This window comes from Periplaneta americana, chromosome 3, assembly GCF_040183065.1.
Source record: "Periplaneta americana isolate PAMFEO1 chromosome 3, P.americana_PAMFEO1_priV1, whole genome shotgun sequence".
NCBI classification, from domain to species: domain Eukaryota; kingdom Metazoa; phylum Arthropoda; class Insecta; order Blattodea; family Blattidae; genus Periplaneta; species Periplaneta americana.
In genome coordinates this window covers 183,576,017-183,595,791 of record NC_091119.1, presented here as the reverse complement: position 1 = coordinate 183,595,791, position 19,775 = coordinate 183,576,017, and the positions used below count along the sequence as shown (strand labels likewise).

At 37.5% G+C, this 19,775-nt stretch overlaps 1 protein-coding gene across 1 annotated transcript; it reads left to right on the top strand.

Annotated features, from left to right (window-relative positions):
- Nucleotides 1-90: 90 nt before the first annotated feature.
- Nucleotides 91-12,434, top strand: LOC138696911 (uncharacterized). The gene is made up of 3 exons (XM_069822389.1): nt 91-195; nt 9,054-9,124; nt 9,211-12,434. Exons 2-3 carry the CDS (start codon nt 9,089-9,091, stop codon nt 9,538-9,540), a joined length of 366 nt encoding a protein of 121 aa, XP_069678490.1. The 5' UTR covers nt 91-195; nt 9,054-9,088; the 3' UTR covers nt 9,541-12,434.
- Nucleotides 12,435-19,775: the final 7,341 nt, after the last annotated feature.

Sequence of the window (19,775 nt, the reverse complement as noted above, 5' to 3'; positions counted from 1 at the left end):
ACTTGGTAACCTTGTGTTTCTAAACGTTGGTACTTGTGACATTACGTTCGGAGAAGTTCGTTCGACTTCGTGATTGGCGTGTGTATTTAAGAAGGGAGAGAAATTTTGGCGACTGATTCAGATGATTTAGGGTACAGTGACAGGCTGTGGCACTAAGTGTTATATATCTGCGGACTTCTGACATCTGGAATATCTGTAAGTAGTTATTTTGTTATTGGAAGTGCTTTTTGAGAATGGTGGCGTGTCTTTTGATATTGAGAATTTCGTAAGTTTTAGGCACAGTGACAGGCTATGACATGAAGTGTTATATATCAACTGATTTCTGACAACATCCCGAATATATGTATGTAGTAATTTTTTTAGGTCAAAGTAGAGTATCCACCGCCCACTGAACGAATATTGGTTAAACGAGCGTTGAGCGACTTCCGCTGATTTTGGAATAGACACCGACGCACTTAGGTAGGTTAGTTTAGGCTTTTATTATCCCGTCAAGATGTTTAGGATTAGTGCAAACTGGCCTATGTCTCCTATAGCGGGCGGGACATAAGTAACATTCACCTTTTTTTTTTTTTATTCCACATGCCTACCCTCAATGACTTCTCAGGAATGTTATAATCATAAATAAAATTGGGATAAACTCCAGAACATAGATTTGCACCCTTCCCCTCTACCCTCACCGCACCCGTGCGTTTTTTTTTTAAGCAAGACTTAAAGCGTTGCAGCAAGACCGTTCTTTTATTACATTTGCTTCACCGTCGCTGTAGCAAGCGTGCAGCAAATCAAAACTTCGCTTTACGAGTTTGCTGCACGATCCATCATGGCGGAATGTGTGTTTTTGTCCGCATAGCACGATCGAGAGTAGGTCTCTGTGAGTCATGACAATTTCTGCTGCTAGGTTCGCCTCGCTGCCCTAAGAAATGATGAATATTACCATTACAAAGCATTGTGTATCGTGAAAATAGTTCGATTAATTGTGCATTACTGATTGAGTACGAATATTATAAATATGCCAAGCATATTACAGTGTTATTTGAAGTTTGTTCAGCTATCTTTATAGCTTGCTTTTTAAATTACATATTGTCTGTCTTAGTTTTCCAATAAGCTGATTTTGTTTCCGAATTGTCCTATACTAAAAGACAGGTTATGAACCGACTAAACCGGAAGCAACGTTCTGTTGGTCTCTTTCTGAGCTCTGTTGCCACATAGTGGGGCGAGATTCAAAGCGTGTTCAGCGTTTGTCACCGATATGTTTAAAATAACTACTGTCTATAGTTCTCGATAACACTATCTACAATATTAGTAATTAAAATTACTGTTTTTAAGAAAGCACGAGCTAATGACGCTGGTACGAAATGCGACTCGTAATGCACGTGGTACTGCAAATGAACTGGCTACACTGTCTCCGTGATTCCGTTGCCAGATTTTCGTTAGCAGACGACATTTTCACGCGAGGTCCAATGAAAAGCTCCGTTCTCGTTCTCCCCTCCGTCCCCCACACTCAAAGTGTCATCACTGCACAGGCTACCCCTCTAACCCGCACTTTCCTCTCGCCAATCAAACTACTTCCTGTTTCGTCGGTTCATAACCTGACTTTTAGTATAGTAATTTTTTTACGTTGTAATGTAATGGCTTTGGGAATTTTTTTACTTTCAATTGAGCACTGTGTGGCTATAGTTTTTTTATGTGCTTCATAGATTTCTTCAATTGAAACATATGCTTCATTGAAAGCTGATGTACTATGTTCAACATTGGGTTTATTTTTCTTAGCAGGATGGATGTTATTCACCACTTCTGTTATCCTTCTTTTGTTGCGTCTACTTATGTTTGAAACATTTTGTTTATGTTTTGGAAAATCATCAAAGACGGATGGTACCACATTAGGAAGCAAACGTTTTAATGTTGTGCTAATGCTAAAATCAGCTTCTTTGAAATGTCTGCTGCAGACACGCGATTTCTTGTTTGGCGTCCAAAGAGTCCTTGGTTTGTCCCCTTCGCGAGAAATTGCTACACACTATTTCTTTCTTAGTCATTCATCTTGTGGAAAACAATGACACGAAAAATCACATTCTTTATTCTGGTTCGATTTGCACAATGGCACACAGCAGTAAACCATTTCAATCACACAAATTACAGGCTAACTTCCTAACTTAATAAATGCTAATTCAAAATATATTTACACGCACTAAAATACTACAGCGTATACTATTACTATGCTCAATAGATTAATCAGTAGGCCTATAGAAATGTTTTCACCACTGCAAGAAAAAATCGCGTAATAATTATACTTCTCAGTTATTGTGACGTTCGTATTTTTTTTTAAAGAGAGGGGAAAAGTTAGGCCTTCTTGCAAATGCTTAATTATGAACTCAAGAAAATTAAAGATAATGCAGTACCTTAATTAGTTGCAATATCTTATTTAATAACAATATTAATAATATTAGGTGAAAAGGGTAGGCTATAGTGCGTATATGTAAGATGTCAAGTTAATTTATTTCCGGAAATGTTTGGTGTATGAACTGAGTACAGAGCAGACAGTCCCTCAGTTTATATGTAATATGTTTTAATATCAAGAATGACAGCCTTTTATTGTAATATAATTGAGGAGTAGAAGTTTGGAAATTACGTCTATTGTCCATAAAATATTGTACGAAGCATTTAATAAGCAATGGTGAGTCCTTTAAATGTCCCAAATGTCAATGTCATTTAGGTGTTCTGCTATGAATATTTAGGGCACAACAGCGCTCCGAGCGGCGGAATTGGCATTACGAGGGAACCACTTCAGACTCGTTTTTCAAGCGCTATGCGCCAGCTTGTGTAATCTCTTAAGCAACGGTTTTGGTCTTTTGCAATGTTTATTATTGTCAAAATCGTCTAGTAATAATAACTCCATGTCATTATCATAGAAGTCGAAATTATTGAACATGTTTGGTTCTTTTAGGGTTAAATTTATTACGGCAGAAATAGAAGTCAATATTATTGTCCACCATTTTGCAGTCATTTTACTTACTTACGTTTTTTTTTTCGACCCTCATTTTGCTGCAGCAAAGGCATGAAGCGCTTTAAAAAAAAACGCACGGCACCTATCTTGCAACAGCTACTTTCCTTGCAGACTCCTTCCTCTCTCGCGTTCTCACGCTTCATCTCGCTCCATTCGAGACACGCGCCACCTCGAAACATCATGGCGGCCACTGGCGATCTCCGTGTACATCGCGACGAGGAAAAGCGGGGTGTCGGGGCTGCAAGCCCCGATGATGATACGCATTTGACAAATGCTGATGAAAGATGCGGGGCTAGAAGCCCTGACGAGGGGTGTCGGGCACTGAAAACTGCCTTTTCGAAAACATGATGATGCGCATTTGACAAATGCAGACTGCGCTTTTCTGATTATTTGTAGGCACTGAAAAGTACATTTCGGTAAGATACCGATTCTTGTTAGCAGGAGAATTATTAGTAAGTCTCCTCGCTTGGTCCTGCCTGCTTGGGGGATGAATTAACCTCGTCGTAAGTTGCTGGTGGGTACACCGTAGCAATGTCGCTGAGATATGCATGGAAACACTCTTCAGTCGACTTATTGTGGAACCTCCACTTTCTATACACGTACTCAGCTAGGTACGAACCCATCATCTTTTTATTCCTATTGCTGCTAGGCATACTTCCCTTAACACGTCTCCACATCTACTCTACAGTGTTCGTGTAGACACCTATTACTGGATCTTTGGAAGTTTCCGAATGGTTTACAGTCATGTGACTGTAACTTTCGTCACTCAAAGATTCGTATGCCTTCCAACAATCAGAATAAATTGTTCCTGGAAGGACATTTTCCTTCAACACTCCCAACAGAATGTCTCGATGCCTGTCCTCCACTGTGGCAAGAAAGCATTCCTTGGTTTCGCGGTCGATGCCCCCAAACACCCACTGACCCTCGACGTGCTTACCTTGGTTGTACTTTCTTTTCCCGAACTTAGATTCGTCGATCTCGACGGTGTCCGCGCCCTCCTATCTGAGTTTGTGGCCCCCTGAAAAGTATTTCCACACATACCTCTCTGCAGAAGTTGTACTAGTCCGTGACGGTGGTACAACATGCCTACATCAATTACTGATTTCACTTGCTTCTGCGATATCTGAGCTACCCAGACGTAAGTGAGATCAAAAACACGGGACATGGACATCTTAGAAAAGGCAAACCAAGAGCCCTTCCTAAGCGTCCGCTGTGCAAGTGCTTTGTGTAATCTTCTGTAACACCTCCATGTGGCCCCATCACCAGTATTTGTGCGCGAGGTTAATTTCATCTCGCCACCACATTTCGGGCAAGTGTACGTACTTGCTAATAATCCCTTCTGCTGCAGAAACTGTATCAACTTACCGATATCGCTGCTGAAGTTATGTACGGCGAAAATGTTGACGAACGATTCCATATCGCTGATAGAGCAACACAGTCGCACATCCAACCCTTTCGCACGTCGGCACAAAACTGTCGGCGTCACCTGTTAATTTCGCACCCCGCCAGTCTCGATTCTATCTCTGATTGGCCTGTTGTGACTTAGGTCCTGTTAACTCAACGCATCTTTGCCCACCCGCCCTCCATCTAGTCACATGAATTTACATCAATTTATGCACTTTAAATACAACATAAAATCGCTTTATTATAACATATATATTGTTGTATCACTTGTTAAATTGTTGAATATTTAGGGCGTGGGTGGAAATACCTATTGTTTTACAGAAATCTTAAAGTGAGATATTCAATTGCAAAATTTTGATTTCTCATTTGAGTTGTCACTATAGATATCCAACAAACAAAACTCAGTTCACAGCGTGACTGTCTCGCGCAGATGACGTATGCTCCCTTTCCCAGCATGCTCCCTGTCTCCAATCACACCACCAACACTATGCGCATGCGCACATATTATCTTCTTGTGCTGAACTGATCACATGTTATTGCTGCGAGTCAGGTAGTCGCATAGTGTTTTATAATATTGCAACGGTTGGCCTCTATTTACTTTGTATAGTTGGTAAAAATGATAAGTAAACAATACTTAAACAATTAAGTATTACCCTGACGTCGAAAGGTATGATAGGGTCGACTGTCTCTTTGGTGAGGTGGTACAAAGAAAACACTCCATATAAATAATCAACTCTCTTTCACATTTATTAATAACACTATAGAAAAATGGAAATGAACCAAGGTCTCCAGTAAAAATACAATCACTGATAATTCACCAACGCATCGGAACTGGCTTGCCACTAAAGGTCAACGAACTGGCATTCACCAATACACATACTAGTAACGCCATCTGTACTCTGTACTCACAGATTGTAATTACAAGTAGCTTGCTAGACAAGTCCCAACTTGTCTCATATGGCCGAAAGGCACTAATACACAACCAATGTAAAATCCTTGACGAATGCCAGCTTATTCATAAATAATCTCATAATCCATATGAAATCAAAATCTTTCTACTAATCACAACAAACCTAACCTTACTGACTTATAAAAACCTGTTATGATTCCTGGAAGGCCAGTCTCGAAACCAACTCAACAATGGTCTCTCTTCAATACTCACGCCTCCATAATCACACAACATACTTCACCACAGCTCGGCTATGTTTCTGCCTGTAGTAAGTCACAAACCCCCATTCGGTCCCAGACTACAGCAGTCCACGTCCCTCCCGAACTGGGTTATCCGTGATCCCATCACGGATAGCCGTTACACCAGCTCACAGCTCTCCACAGCTGTCGTCCAACCTTCCTCCACCAGAGTTTCCCCCAAACTGATCGTGTCGAAATTCTCCCCCAGGAAAACCGACGCTAAAGAAATAATAAAAGCAAAAATGGCCAATGAAAATCAAAGCCCCTGTCACGTGATAACTTTAATTCGCTCCTTATACATGAGAAAAAGGAGACAAAGAATGACGGAAATAAAACAAGCTATCTATAGGAGAAAGAAAGACTAAAAATAGAGGAGAAGGAAGCCACCTATGAAAAGTAAGGGTAACTAATAATAAAAGAATATAACAGGAATAAAGAAGAAAAAAGGAAAGAAAGAAAGAAAGAAAGAAAGGAAGATGTGTGCCGAAACTAAAACAGCACAATATTAATTTAACTTAATTTGAATATCTAAAATTTAAATATGAGGATAGTACCAGTGAAGATAGATACCGATTGTGACTTAGAAAGAGACGATGTTGACATCAAGGTATTATATATTAACTTAATTGGTTATTGTTACAGCTGGTCTTTGAGTGCACATGTCCTCAACCGTAGCTGTTATAGCTATACCAGTAGCAAATACTCTATAATGATAATACCGGAAAGTTCACGGTAAAAGTGGCGAATGACTCGCCAGTGCTATCTAGCGGCAGGGATTGTAGGCAGCGAGGATGACGTGATGAGTAGCGTGTTGAACTGTGATATGAGGTTTGTTCTTCAACAAACACATGATGTCCTAAGGATTGTTCTCATTATAGTTGTAGCCTACACAATGTCAGTTAAATATGGAAATGTTTGTTCTATGTTTTGTAAAAACTATGCCTAGCAAAATATGCTAGATCTTTCTTCAGATTTCCAAAAGATAGAGATTGAGAGTAGTCATGTAAACACCAGTAGAATATTACTTTTCTGTTACAAGATGATGATGATGATGATTATTATTATTATTATTATTATTATTATTATTATTATTATTATTATTATATTTTACTAATACTACTGCTTCTACTAACGGTACTACAGTTATTTGCATTTATCTTTTAGTTGTGCCATGCTCATACAGGTAAATAAACGTAGATAGACGTTAGTTAATGAGGTTTAATAGGGCGCGTCAGCTACTATTGCTCTTTGCGTCCTTATCTAAACTTCTTTAAAAACCAAAACAACAATATTATAAGCAAAATGCGAATACTAACTAAAAACACTGTCAACAGTTCTAGACGAATTTTTTTTTTTAATTAGAGGGATAGAATATAGCCTATTATGTACAAAAATCACGAAATATATTCAGATCACTTTTAAATATCGGATTTCAATAACCATAATTCGAAACATTAGGGATAAGTAAAAATAGAGTGTAATAAATTGGAAATTATACCGAAGTTTCAATCAGTTGTAGGACTGTTAATTTTAATCCTCTGTTTTTAATAACAGACTGAAGATAATAGTTATTCCTTCACTGGATTTAACAGCTCCTTCTTCCGAAAATATGAGTCAAAATCAAAGCACAATAAAAGAATCGCGAAGGTCCCAAATAAACATATTAGACCTTGCATCGAGGAAGCTGCGGGTTTTCTGATATTAGACAGAAACAACAGACCATACTCCTCCATCGTGTAATTAGATGGTGCATTAGCAATGATATATTCTCTATGTTAACTGAAACAGTTACTAAACTGCATAAATCTACTTTACATTGTTCATATAAAACACAATTTCTTTATAGTTTCTCCGTATAAAAAATTAAAAGTCTTTACTTTTTTATCCAAATAGTGTGTCTTGGGATATGTAACATAAAAATGTGAATTGTTGATTTTGTGAAGAAAGTGGACTCGTGTTTTTTTCATAATAAGTGATTCAGGTAGTTATTCGGACAAATAATTTGCCTAGTCCTATATTTTAAAGGCATTAATATTTCACTAAATTAAGATCATTTTTTTACGATGCAAGAAATCCTAAAAGATAAAAACTGGCTCAAGCGGAAATGACAGCTCTAAACACAGCAAGTCCAAATGCCGATTTAATTAAAATTGTTCAAGATTATGAATTCATTAGTCACAAGTGTGCATAAAAAGAAGGAAATTGAAAACGATATTCCAGTTGCGATAAAAGTTTTGCCGCAACATTCCATTAATGTTCACCTCAAGACGAAACATTTCTAAGAAGAAAATTATGTTTACCAACAATTAGATCTCTCAAAAATTGACTTCATGAATTTGGTATAGGCCCGGTATAAATCGCACCATTCTACAATTCATTATTAAAAATAAAATCTGATATTGTACCATTGAATGAAAAAATTTATAACTATTACTGTTGACGATAAAATGTCTTTGAAGGAAAATATAACTTACAATGCTAAAACAGACACTTTAAGGGATTCATTGAGTTAGGTACAGATAGGCATAATCAACAAACTTTAACTGATGTAAAAATTTCAGAAGTGCCATTTGCAAACCAAGCACTGGTTTTCATTATTCGAGGAATGTGCAAAATTTTAAAGCAAACTACGTATGTTATTTTCTATCAAAAGATGCAATGCCAGCAGAAATTTTAAAATCACATCTGCTTGATGTAAAAGATAAAATACAAGATACAGGCTTCATCCCTAAAGCAGCGACTGTGCCAGTATCTTCACTGACAAATATTTCAGTGTGCAAATAAATTGTTACATCAAAAATAAAATGGATAACCATTAGCTAAGAAACTAAATATGCAATGTATAAAAGTTTCTAAATGCATGCACAACTAAATCATAATTACATTTGAAAATACGAGAATTGTTTCATTTCATTTCTGTTCCAATAACTTTGTAACTTCTTATTAATTTAAAATGTTGTGAACCTTGTGACTCTAAATAAAACTATTGTTTTGCATTTTTATTGACATCAAATGAACACCTCTCGTTTTTCCTCATGTAACCTAGCACGCCGCAAGAAGTGTATAAACAATCCAAGCCGCTAGATAGCAGCACATGTCACTTTTCGTCGCTGCTTGCAATGCTAAACAGGCAAGCTTTCCAGTATTATTGTTATAGAGTATTTGCCAGCAGCCTCTTAATAAAGAACCCGCCTACTGCAGGGGGGTAAGAGAGGTATAGCATATGCGGAGTGAGGATCTGAGCTGAGTTTTACTTGTAGGATACCTATACATTACTGTTTTGTATAATTTTTTTCTTGTGCTAAGGATTTGTAGTCATTGTTGGTGTCTAGTATTCCGTGACAATTGTAGTCTGAGAAATTCTCATAGGTTTGTAGAGATCATTTATTGTAGAACTTTTAAGTTATTAGGACAGACCACAGTTTATTTACCTTACAGTAACCCAAATTATTTTTTTTTGTAGATACATGAACTCACCACCGCGTAAAAAAACCTAAGATGGAGCCACCCAGTGTACCTGCTCCCGCAATTCAGGTAAGTTGAGATTTATTTTTCCCTTATTCTTTCTGTAAATAATTTGCATATGCAGCAGTTTCATGATGACTATTTTCCATTTTCAGGGTGCATGTCCAAAAAGGAACTTTTCTTCGTCTGAATACTTCAAAGATATCAGATATACAGATCATTTTGTTGACAAGACGTTGCTCATAAAGTCCCTCTTTGAGACAGAACATGTATTTGAATATCCTATGGTGCTCATTACTGCACCCAGAATATTTGGGAAGAGTGTGAACATGAGTATGTTTGATTGTTTCCTGCAGAAGCAGGTTGATAAGTTCACAGGGGCAGTGATACCAGCCAATGATGATGACAGTAACACCAAATTGTTTAAAGATTTGAAGATCATGGAGCCAGACCATGAGGAATTCAGAAACCAACATTTTGGTTAGTATGCAATATTGAGGGCAAGCTTTCTGTGTCTTGACCCAATTTATTCAAAGAGAGATGCATTGGACTTCTTTAAGACGGTTATACACAATACCTTGGAAGAACATAGTTACCTATGTAGAAGTGCTCTACTAGATGATGATCAGAAAGTAGATTGTAAAAATTGGTGCCGTCATGATTACTTCAAGCAACCAGATTCTGTGATAGGACCTGGTCTGAAAACCTTATCAGAGTGCTTGTGGTTGCACTACAGAAAAAAAATGAAAGTATTTGTCGTAATTGATGACTATGATTCAATGTACATGAACGCCATGTCAGATGTGACAGATTTGAAAGAGCTAAAAAATATTATTCGTCTTAGTATCAGCTTGATTGCTAATCTTGTGAAAGGAAATGAATATGTCGCAGGGCTATTTCTGACAGGAATCTCTCATATTGCTGGTCTAGGCCTTCTGCTTTGGGTAGGGTATCTTCATATAGATTTCTAAATAATTCTAGGTTTGTAGAGTTCTATGGTTTCACAAAGGATGAAGTTCAGGTCCTCTTTGAGAAGTTTGGTGTTGCAGAACCTAAACGGAGTCAGGCAGTAAGTAAATACGATGGGTACCAAAGTGAAGATGGACAGATTGTCATATATAACACATGGTCTATTGTTCGATTTTTGAAGACAGGAGTTGTAGGCAGTTATTGGGTAAATAGTGGTGCTGTACAAGGTCTTGATTTTGCATTCAAGATTGAGGAGTTAGAGGAACAGATAAAAATGGTACTTGATGATTCTCAGAATGAATCACAGGTTGACATTCTAAATAAGCTTGAATTGAAGCACTTTGACATGCTGCATTCCGTGATGCATGAAGAGAGGGATATCGTGGCAACACCTGAACTGTTTTTCACGTTTCTTTTGGAACAGGGCTATTTGTCATATAGTGGGAACAACGGATTAGCAAATATACCAAATGGTGAGATCAGATACGAGTTACATTTCAAATTAGCAGAGCATGTACAGTCGTGTGGTATTGTTGGTAGTGCCCAAATTAAGTACAAGGTATAATTTAGAAAGGTGTTTTCTTCCATTACTGCATAGACTCCGGAATTACATAATGTGTTGGTTGATCTTAAGGAAAAGTTAGAAACCCTTGTTCTACCGTTAAACAAGCAAAATGTATGTGAAATAAATCATAGCATTCTGCAGCAGGTAATTTTTTATCCACTGTTTGCTACAGGCCACCGAAATTCAGACTAAACAAAAGAAAAAACAAGACTTCTTGTACAAAGATGGCGTTGGTATTATCATTGAATTAAAATACATGCCTGGTGGTAATGAGCGTAATAGTGCACGTGATGGTCTGAAACAAATACTTGAAAAGAGGTACTATTCTCTCCTTTCTAGTGAAGAGTATGTTGTAAAACCTACAAGAAGTTACCTCCTGATAGGTTTAAGCTTCAGTGCAAACTTGAAAGTGTCAATGTATTCCTTGCATCCCGAAGTAACTAAACAACATGCTGATCTGTGTGAAAAAGATAAAGTGTTATGCGAACAAGATATTGAAGCACTCCTTAAAGTGGCTGATGTTATTCCTTAGATGGTCTCTCGAAGTGATGTTTTAAATTATTAATTTCATGAACGATCTACTGTATATGTAATTGTGATAAACTTTTCTGTTTTGCATTGAAATGTGTTTATTTTCTTGCTATGCAGTTACTTGAAAAGATTCAGTAAAGGCTGTAATGTGATGATAATTATTTTTTAAGTTATATTAAGCCTCTTGATCTTTAAAGGCCACTTTTTTTTTTTTTTTTTTTTTGTGAGTAAACATTTTAAAGTTGTCAGTTTGTTAAGAGGTTTAATGTCATTTCCATGAATGAAAAGTGCTTTCGGGCTATATACAATAGCAATCAACTGGTTTGAAAAACTTTAAAATAAATAAGCAAAGTAGGCTTTGATTTAACCGTGTATAATATTATACAGCTCATAAAGCTGACAAATAGTTTGCATCGTCTTGAAAGAGCTGTTCCGCCCGTGACATGAGTAATGTAGTGCTATTGGAAAAGTACGTTGCGTGGATGTTTTTTAAACCTTATTTAATCCATGAATTATAATCTCACACAGCTTGTAAGTAGTTTGCGTCATTGCGGGAGGACTCGTCCCACTTGTTATTTGAGGTTTTAAAATCGTTGCAATGTTATCATCCTGATAGCACGGGAGAATCATTTTGTCCATATGTCAAAGCTGATTATGAAGTTGTCATCAGATGGGCGGGTTGTTCCATCTGACATGAGTCAGTATTGAGAAATTTTCAAGTTAAAATATCATAACTATTTGGGGATGAGCAGGTCAGTTTTCTATCTGTCGTGGTGGCGAAAACATCTTCGAACTGCTGTGAAAGTATAGTTTCATGAGAAAAACAAGTTGCACGTGTGAAGTTAATTGTCCAATAATTTCAGTTCATATTTAGTTAAGTGATGAAAATGCCACCTGTTCAGAACAAACTTGTGGTAAAGTTTTACATTCCCAAACACGAGAAGTTCTTAGTCACGTGTATTAATATTTAAAAAATGAATCTAAGTCCGGATGTACCGTAAAATGATTATAGGGCAACGCGTAGCTGAGGTCACTGGTGTGTGTGAGAGTAGTGTTAGGAGATTAAATTAGAGAAATTAAAAAGACTGAATCTGGTGAATCTTCCTCTTTCTCTACACCACATGCAGAGAGGCCAAGACAATCAAGAAAATCTGATTTGAACACTTTCAATGAAGCTATTGTGCGACGAACAGTGAATGGTTTTTATATAACTGAGAAACAGAGACATACTTTAAAAAGGATGTTTGCAAAATTAAAATCATCTATTTATTACTTCTGTATTTGTTAATTTTTATGCAGTCTTGAAAAATCTGGACACTGTCTCTTTACAGAATAAATGATATATTTGTTTAGTGTAAGTATCCAGTTGTCATAGTGACGAATTTGTTTGTTTATAATCAATCCAGGACGTGTATGGAGCAGAAGTAATCAGCCGACTAGCCATGTCATTGTAACCTCTCTTTTCATTGGATTATCGCACCAGCAGATAATGGAGTACTCCAAGGGGAACCCCTGAGCCCGCTCCTCTTTAACATAGCAACAATGGACGTAGTCAGAGCAGCGAACCAGGGTACTAAACAGATATATATGTACGCAGATGACATGGTGCTGACATCCAGATCACAAGAAGAACTTCAAATTGCTTTCGACCGTCTAACGGAATGGGCTAATGAAAATGATCTACAGCTGAATGATAAGAAAACGGTCATGATGGTGTTTCGAAAGGGCGGAAGATTACCAAGTAACACTGGCATAACATACAATGTCACCGCGTTAAAGGTAGTGAACAGCTTCAAATACCTAGGAGTGACCCTCCAAACTAAAGGAAACATATATACGGAACATGTCAAAGAAAGGTTGTCAGCAGCTATCATCGCAATGAACGACATCAAAAGATGTCTATGCAAACAGCACTAGACCTCCTCAAGCTGAAAATCACCCCCATCGCCACTTATGGCATAGATATAATATAGGAGCATTTGAAAAAACGAGACCTTATGGAGCTAGAGCGAATAAAATCGACGTTCCTAAAGAAAGCCATGTCTCTCTCAAAATATACATTACCGCGCTTGGTATACGAGCTTGCCAAACAGCCGTTCTATATAGAAGACCTCAGACATCAGCTGCTGCTGCCATCCACAGCCCACTACAACACCAGCACCACACTGATGGAGCGACTTCTATTCTACTGACGCCATGTCCACAACAGAATGGATGCAGGGAGGATACGATTTGCGTTATATACTGACCCGGCTAGCAGTACATGGCTTCCACTTCATGATTTCCCAGAACAAGAAATTCCACCAACCAGACACCGACTGTGTGTGAACTTTGCAGCGAATTGTGTGACCGATATCACGTAATGACGTGCAAACGCAGAGCTGTGTCATTGACAAAATTTTGCAACGGTGACTGAATCGGACTGTCTTGTCCCTACACGATAAATGTTGCACATTATGCGCTTTTCTTCTTATTATTATATATTCATTCAGAGACTAAGATCTATGATACCTATCCTAAACTTTTTTCTTTATGTTTAATATTGGTCGACCAGCAAACTTGCTATACAGACCACTGTTAAATTATGGAATATCACATGCAGAATATCATGCTGAGATTGGCTCTAAATGCTCCTCTAATTAATTTAATTAATTAATTGAACATTGTTGTGAATTATGTGAACAAAAATATGATGATTTTCTGTGTTAAATTATGAAGAGTCGTCAGTATCACTAAGAAGGATGTCTTGAGGGAGTTTCCTTTTAAGTCGAGGTGGCTGACAAGATCTTGGTCCAATGTTATATGTCACAGCTCCAGGAACACCAGGAAGTTTGTTGAAGAAAGATTTTGACATTGAATGGATGTACTGTTCTAGTGGAAGAATTCCCAATTCTTGATGCAGTTGTTGATTTCTTACAAACCAGGGGGCATTTGTTGCAGTACGCAGGAACTTGTTCTGGAGAACTTGTAGGCGATGCATATGTGTCTTATTTGCAGTCCCCCACACTGGCGCTGCATAAGTTAAAAGAGGTCGTACAAGCGAGGTGTAGAGTAGCATTGAACAGTCCAATCCAATTTGTGAACGTCTATTAACCAAAGGGTATAATTTTCGAATTCTAGAAGAGGTTAGTGTAACAATGCGAGTTACATGGGCATTCCATGTAAGTTTCGTGTCTAATAATATTCCCAAATATTTGACAGCTTCTTGACTGGAGATCCATGTAACTTGTTCATTTAGAAGAACCAAAGGAGGTGGATTATGAATAGGCCTTAAAGAGAAGATTTTAGCTTGTGTCTTGGTAATGTTGAGTAGTAATCTCCAGTCAGAGAACCATTTAGACAGCTCCTGTAAGGATGTCTGAAGAGGCTGATTGCAGTATTTAGGTTACTATGAGAATAAAAGAGAACTGTATCGTCAACATACATAGCTATGTGTGACGGTTGTAAACATGGAATGTCATATGTGAAGATATTGAAGAGAAGTGGTGACAGTATAGATCCTTGTGGTACTCCAGCTAAAACTGGACGAAGCGTTGATTTAATGCCATCTATACGTACTGAGAACTGACGCTCGTATAAAAAAACTTTTCACGATGCGTGTGAGATAGTCAGGAAAACCAATTATATATAATTTTAGCATTAAGCCATCATGCCAAACAGTATCAAATGCTTGGGCAATATCCAGAAACACAGTGGCAGTATACTGTTTTTCTTCAAAGCCTTTTATAATGGATTCAGTGACTCTTTGCAGTTGGTGTGTTGTAGAATGTTTTGGACGAAAGCCAAACTGAAAATCTGGTATTATCTTGTTTTGGAACGTAAATTTACAAATGCGATGATGAATAACCTTCTCAAACAATTTCGATAGCGTGGGCAGTAAGCTAATAGGTCGATAACTTGATGGCAAGTGCTTAGGTTTGTTAGCCTTATGAAAAACAATGATTTCAGCAAGCTTCCAGGCTCGAGGAAAGTACCCAATTAAAAGGGCAGCATTGAAAATTATCGTCAAGTAAGTGAGAGCTTTGTTGGTGAGCTTCTTTAGTACAATGTTGGGTATAAGATCATGGCCTAGAGATTTTTTATTTGGAAGCCTTTGAATGAAGTGAGACAATTCTTGTGGAGTAGTAGAGGAAATTTTCTCTGGCACAGTCGGTTTATTAATATTTTCTATAAGTTCTTTTTCTAATACAGAGGTAGTCTGTTCATTTTTATTCTCGTTTGGGGTGAATACATGTTGATAATGAGATGCAAGCAAGTTACATTTCGACTCTGTGTCTGTGGCTATTTGAGAGTCTATCCGAAGTGTCGGGATGACTGCTGGCTCGCGTAGAATACGCTTTGTAGCGTACCAAAGAGTATTATCAGCTTCAGATAGAGATGATAAGTAAGACTGATATGACTGCAGGCGATGTTGTTCAAGATTTGTCTTGACTAATCGTATGAGATAATTCAACTTCTTCCGCTGCCATGGTTGCCTCTCTCGTTGCCATTGTCTACGAATACGATGTTTTTCCTTAATTAATTGGAGTGTGGAAGATGGTAAGTAGTAGCGCGTTAATGGCCGATTGGAGCACATTGTAGAATAATTTACACATGAGCATATTGTGTCCGTAAAATGTTGAACTTCATTGTCAATATCTGTTGCTGTTAGTGGATGATATTCTGTGACTAACATTGAGTCTAGAGATAACTGAAATTTATCCCAACCCACAAAACCATTAATAAGGCGTTGCACTTTAGGTGTTACATTAGGAGACAATTGGAAAGTAATCAACACTGGACAATGATCTGAATCAAGTGCTGTTAATGGTGCAATATAAGTTGGTAAATGCATATTCTTTTGAATTCCGATGTCAAGGATATCGGGAAGATTGGCGGGATTATATGGCTAGTGTGTTGGTTCAGTTGGTGCCAGAATATGGAGACCAAGGTTGTTAATGCAGTTGTAAAGACGATGTCCATTTGGGTTCGATACTCTGCATCCCCATGATGTGTGTTTACAGTTTAGATCGCCCACAAGAAGTGTTGAACCGACTGAGGGAAATAAAAGAGCAAGGTATGCAGTATTTAGCAGATATTTTGGGGGCTTATAAGCACAAAATAAAACAAAATCATGGTTATTTTGACACTTAATTTTGATTCCGACTGTTTCTATATCAGACGTATAAGGAAGAAGGACTTGATGATGTGTAATATTTCGCTTAATTAAAATGGCAACACCGCCAGATGCAGTTGAAGCATTTCTATCATACCTATATATTTTATATCCTGGAACAGTGAAGACTTCGTTTGGAAGAAGATGAGTTTCTATGATGCAGGCTATCATAATATTATGTGTTGACAAAAAGGGAATCAGAGAAGATCGTTTCATTCTAATACCATCAGCATTCCAATTGATTATAGTGAGTTGATGAATAGAAATTTTATTATTTGCTGCCATTCTGGAAGTAAGATGACAGAGAAGAGATAAAGTAACCTTTAATTTCTGACAAGAATGGAGTCCATAAAGTGATAATGTGCGGAATAACCTTAGAGAGTAGATCGGTTAAGAGAGATGAAGTGGAAGATTCTGGAGCAGGTTGACTTATAGGGTGACGGTGACTCTGATCAAAGGATCCTTTCACTGCATTTGCATACGTCTTAGATCGAGAATTTGCTTGAAATTTTGACGTAGATGGTTGAGACATTGAAGGATTTACTTGATGTTGAGAATCTTCTGTGCGTTGGCGTAATGGTTGCGAAGATTCTGGAACATGAGTCCGTTTTTCTTGTCTTAACTGAACACCACGTGAGAGTTTTTCCTTCAATTGTAAATAGTGTTCACAGCCTCTGTAGTTAGCTGGATGTTGTTGTTGACAGTTCACGCACTTAGGCGGTATTGTTTTAGGATTTGGGCATTGAGAGAAATGATGAGCCTCTAGACATCGTACGCAGCGTGGTTCGAGTTGGCAGTACTTCTTAGTATGACCAAACTTTTGGCACCTTGTACACTGAGGAATCTCTTTGGATTGGCGTCTGATTTCGACTTTAACTACACTGTAAAATAGGCGACTGAGAGTTAGTATTGATTTACCTTGGTCATTGTTTAGTTCTATGGCACAAAGTGGAGTGGGCTGTTTGTTCTTTCCTAGGAGTCTCGTTACTTTATGAACTGGATAGTTAAGTTCTTCAAGGGCGACTTTTATCTCTTGATCATTGAGAGAGTAGGGTACATTTCGAATAACAGCAGAAAATTTTTTTTCAGAGGGATTTTTATAAGTATAGTATTGCTGACGAATTGAGTCAAAGTAAGTAGTAAGTGATCGAAAATCATGGGATGTTGATGCGTATACTTTTATGATTGAACCTTTCAACTCTGTATGAAATTCTGATTGTACATAATTCTGTATGCTTTGTAATAAGAGCTGATAGTTCTCAATGTTCTTTAAGCAGATACGTGGAATTTTTTCCTTTTGAAGTGTAGAAGCAGCAGAAGGTTCCTCCATGCTGTCTTCCGTAGCTAAAGGCTGAAATCTGTTTTGAGTTGGAATGTTGGTGTAACACGTCAAATTCTGTGCTATTTCTGTATTTGAGCTTGTGCACGGCCAAACTTGTGTGTGGTTTTTTTTTTTAAGATGGGACATGACAGTTTAGCGGCCGAACTTGAAACTACAGTGCTATGTTGCCAATATGGACTACCACGCTGCCAGCTGATGGAAGGTATCAATTGACGTTACGATGGCTGACGTTAAAACATTCATTGACAATTGAAGCAAAGGTAAGAAAACAATACAAAAATCGACAGAGAATCAAAGACGAAACGTACCAATGCTAACATTGTGTGCACAATAAATGTCGCCAAGAGAGCTATCAAGCACTCGCCATGTGGGAACGGTAAGTTTGGCAACTCAACCGTTGTTACCATAGCAACAGGCCTACCACGGTATGTGACATTCAGTTGTTTCTCCGATCGCAACGCTCCTGTCATGTCCCATCTTAAAAAAAAACAAGTATAGACCATGACTCACCGCTATTAAAAAGGAGGCAAGGGAAGCAGAACAGAACATTTTGTATTTCGCATCCACGTAGAGATGGGTAAAAAATAAGACAACAGTTATTTTGGAACTGTTCCGGTCTCGGAACTGTTGCAAAAATGAACAGTAGGTCGGAACCTCCTGTTCCGAAATATAGTTGCTGACCACCAGGGTCGTTACTATCTCCTCAGCACAGACCCGTTCCCGAGCAGACGATAATGTATGTTCGGGTTTTCTATTTCAGTGTATGGAGCTCAATGAAATATTATATTATAACTTTATTGCGTATCATTACTAAGTTTTATTTAGTGTAATGTGTGCATAAGTTCCGTTTACTTCTTATTGCATAGTTTGTTGCAGAAATAATTACAAAACTGTGTTATTTTTATGTGAAGAGAATTTTACATGTTAACATAATCAATTCGCATCAACATTTTAGGTTTAGAATGGAAGCTATTTTGAGGTTTAATAAAAAAGAATTTGTTGTGATTTTAATTATCACATCTACCTTCTTTAATTGTAGATAGAAAATTTACCATACCATTCCTATGAAATTAGTGTACGTACGATTGTGTTCATATCTTATGAAGTAGATAAGTATAATAATTGAGTACGTACTCAAGTGTAGTATTAAAATATAGACAAATTGAATGTGCGGCGTATCATACATGACATTATGCTTAATTATAATGTATAATTGCGCATATAGGAATATAAATAATAACCTATAATTTCCATATGACATAACATAGGCCTACATATGTAATGGCAGGGCATTGGAGACTGTGTAAGTCTAGTTGCTCTAGTAATAGCGCTGTGAGGTTACCGCATTTCAATATAGTGCAGTACAGCTGTTCTTTAGTCAAGTGTCCGAAGGCCAATAAGGCAGCACTCGTAAGGCGGTGGAACTAGCGTTGAGGTAGTTCCTACGATTTCGGAAGTGAAAATCATTGAATTTATAAGAGATTTTTTGTGGAGGTGCAGGTGATCGTAGAAGCAAGGCATAATAAAAGCCAAAACAAACCTAACCTGTCAGATCCGTATATGCAAGTAATATGAGTACAAAGGAGCTACCTCTGCGTTAGTTTAGTCTTCTAACATATTACATTAATCATACTTCAGATTGGAGTACTGTAAGAAATGAATAAATACAACCGAAATAGAGACAAATTGCATTTACAAGTTATTACATGTAACTTTATGCTTAATTATAATGTATAAATGCGAATATTGAAGTAATGGTACAGTAAACATAACCTATAATTTTAACATATCTAAATATCCGTGCAGTGCAAGTGAAAATGATTGAATCGTGCATAAATGCATGTACAAGAATTTCGCAATATTTAATTCAAATAAAGGAAGATATTAGGGATACGAACAACGTAATTTTCACACCAAAAATATTTCACCTTAACTCGCAAGAGAGTCTGAAGAGTCTCATAATCATTGTTTTAAATTTTATTAATGCAATTACACTACTTTTAGAGAAATATATGTTATTCTTTATGCATTCCAAATAATTTATATGACTTAAAAGCCACCCTTCCTGATCGGGTTAAACGAGTTACATGGTTTGCCTTACGGCCTGTATTAGATCACGATGGCAGTGACACAGTCTATTGTTCCCAGTATTCACAGC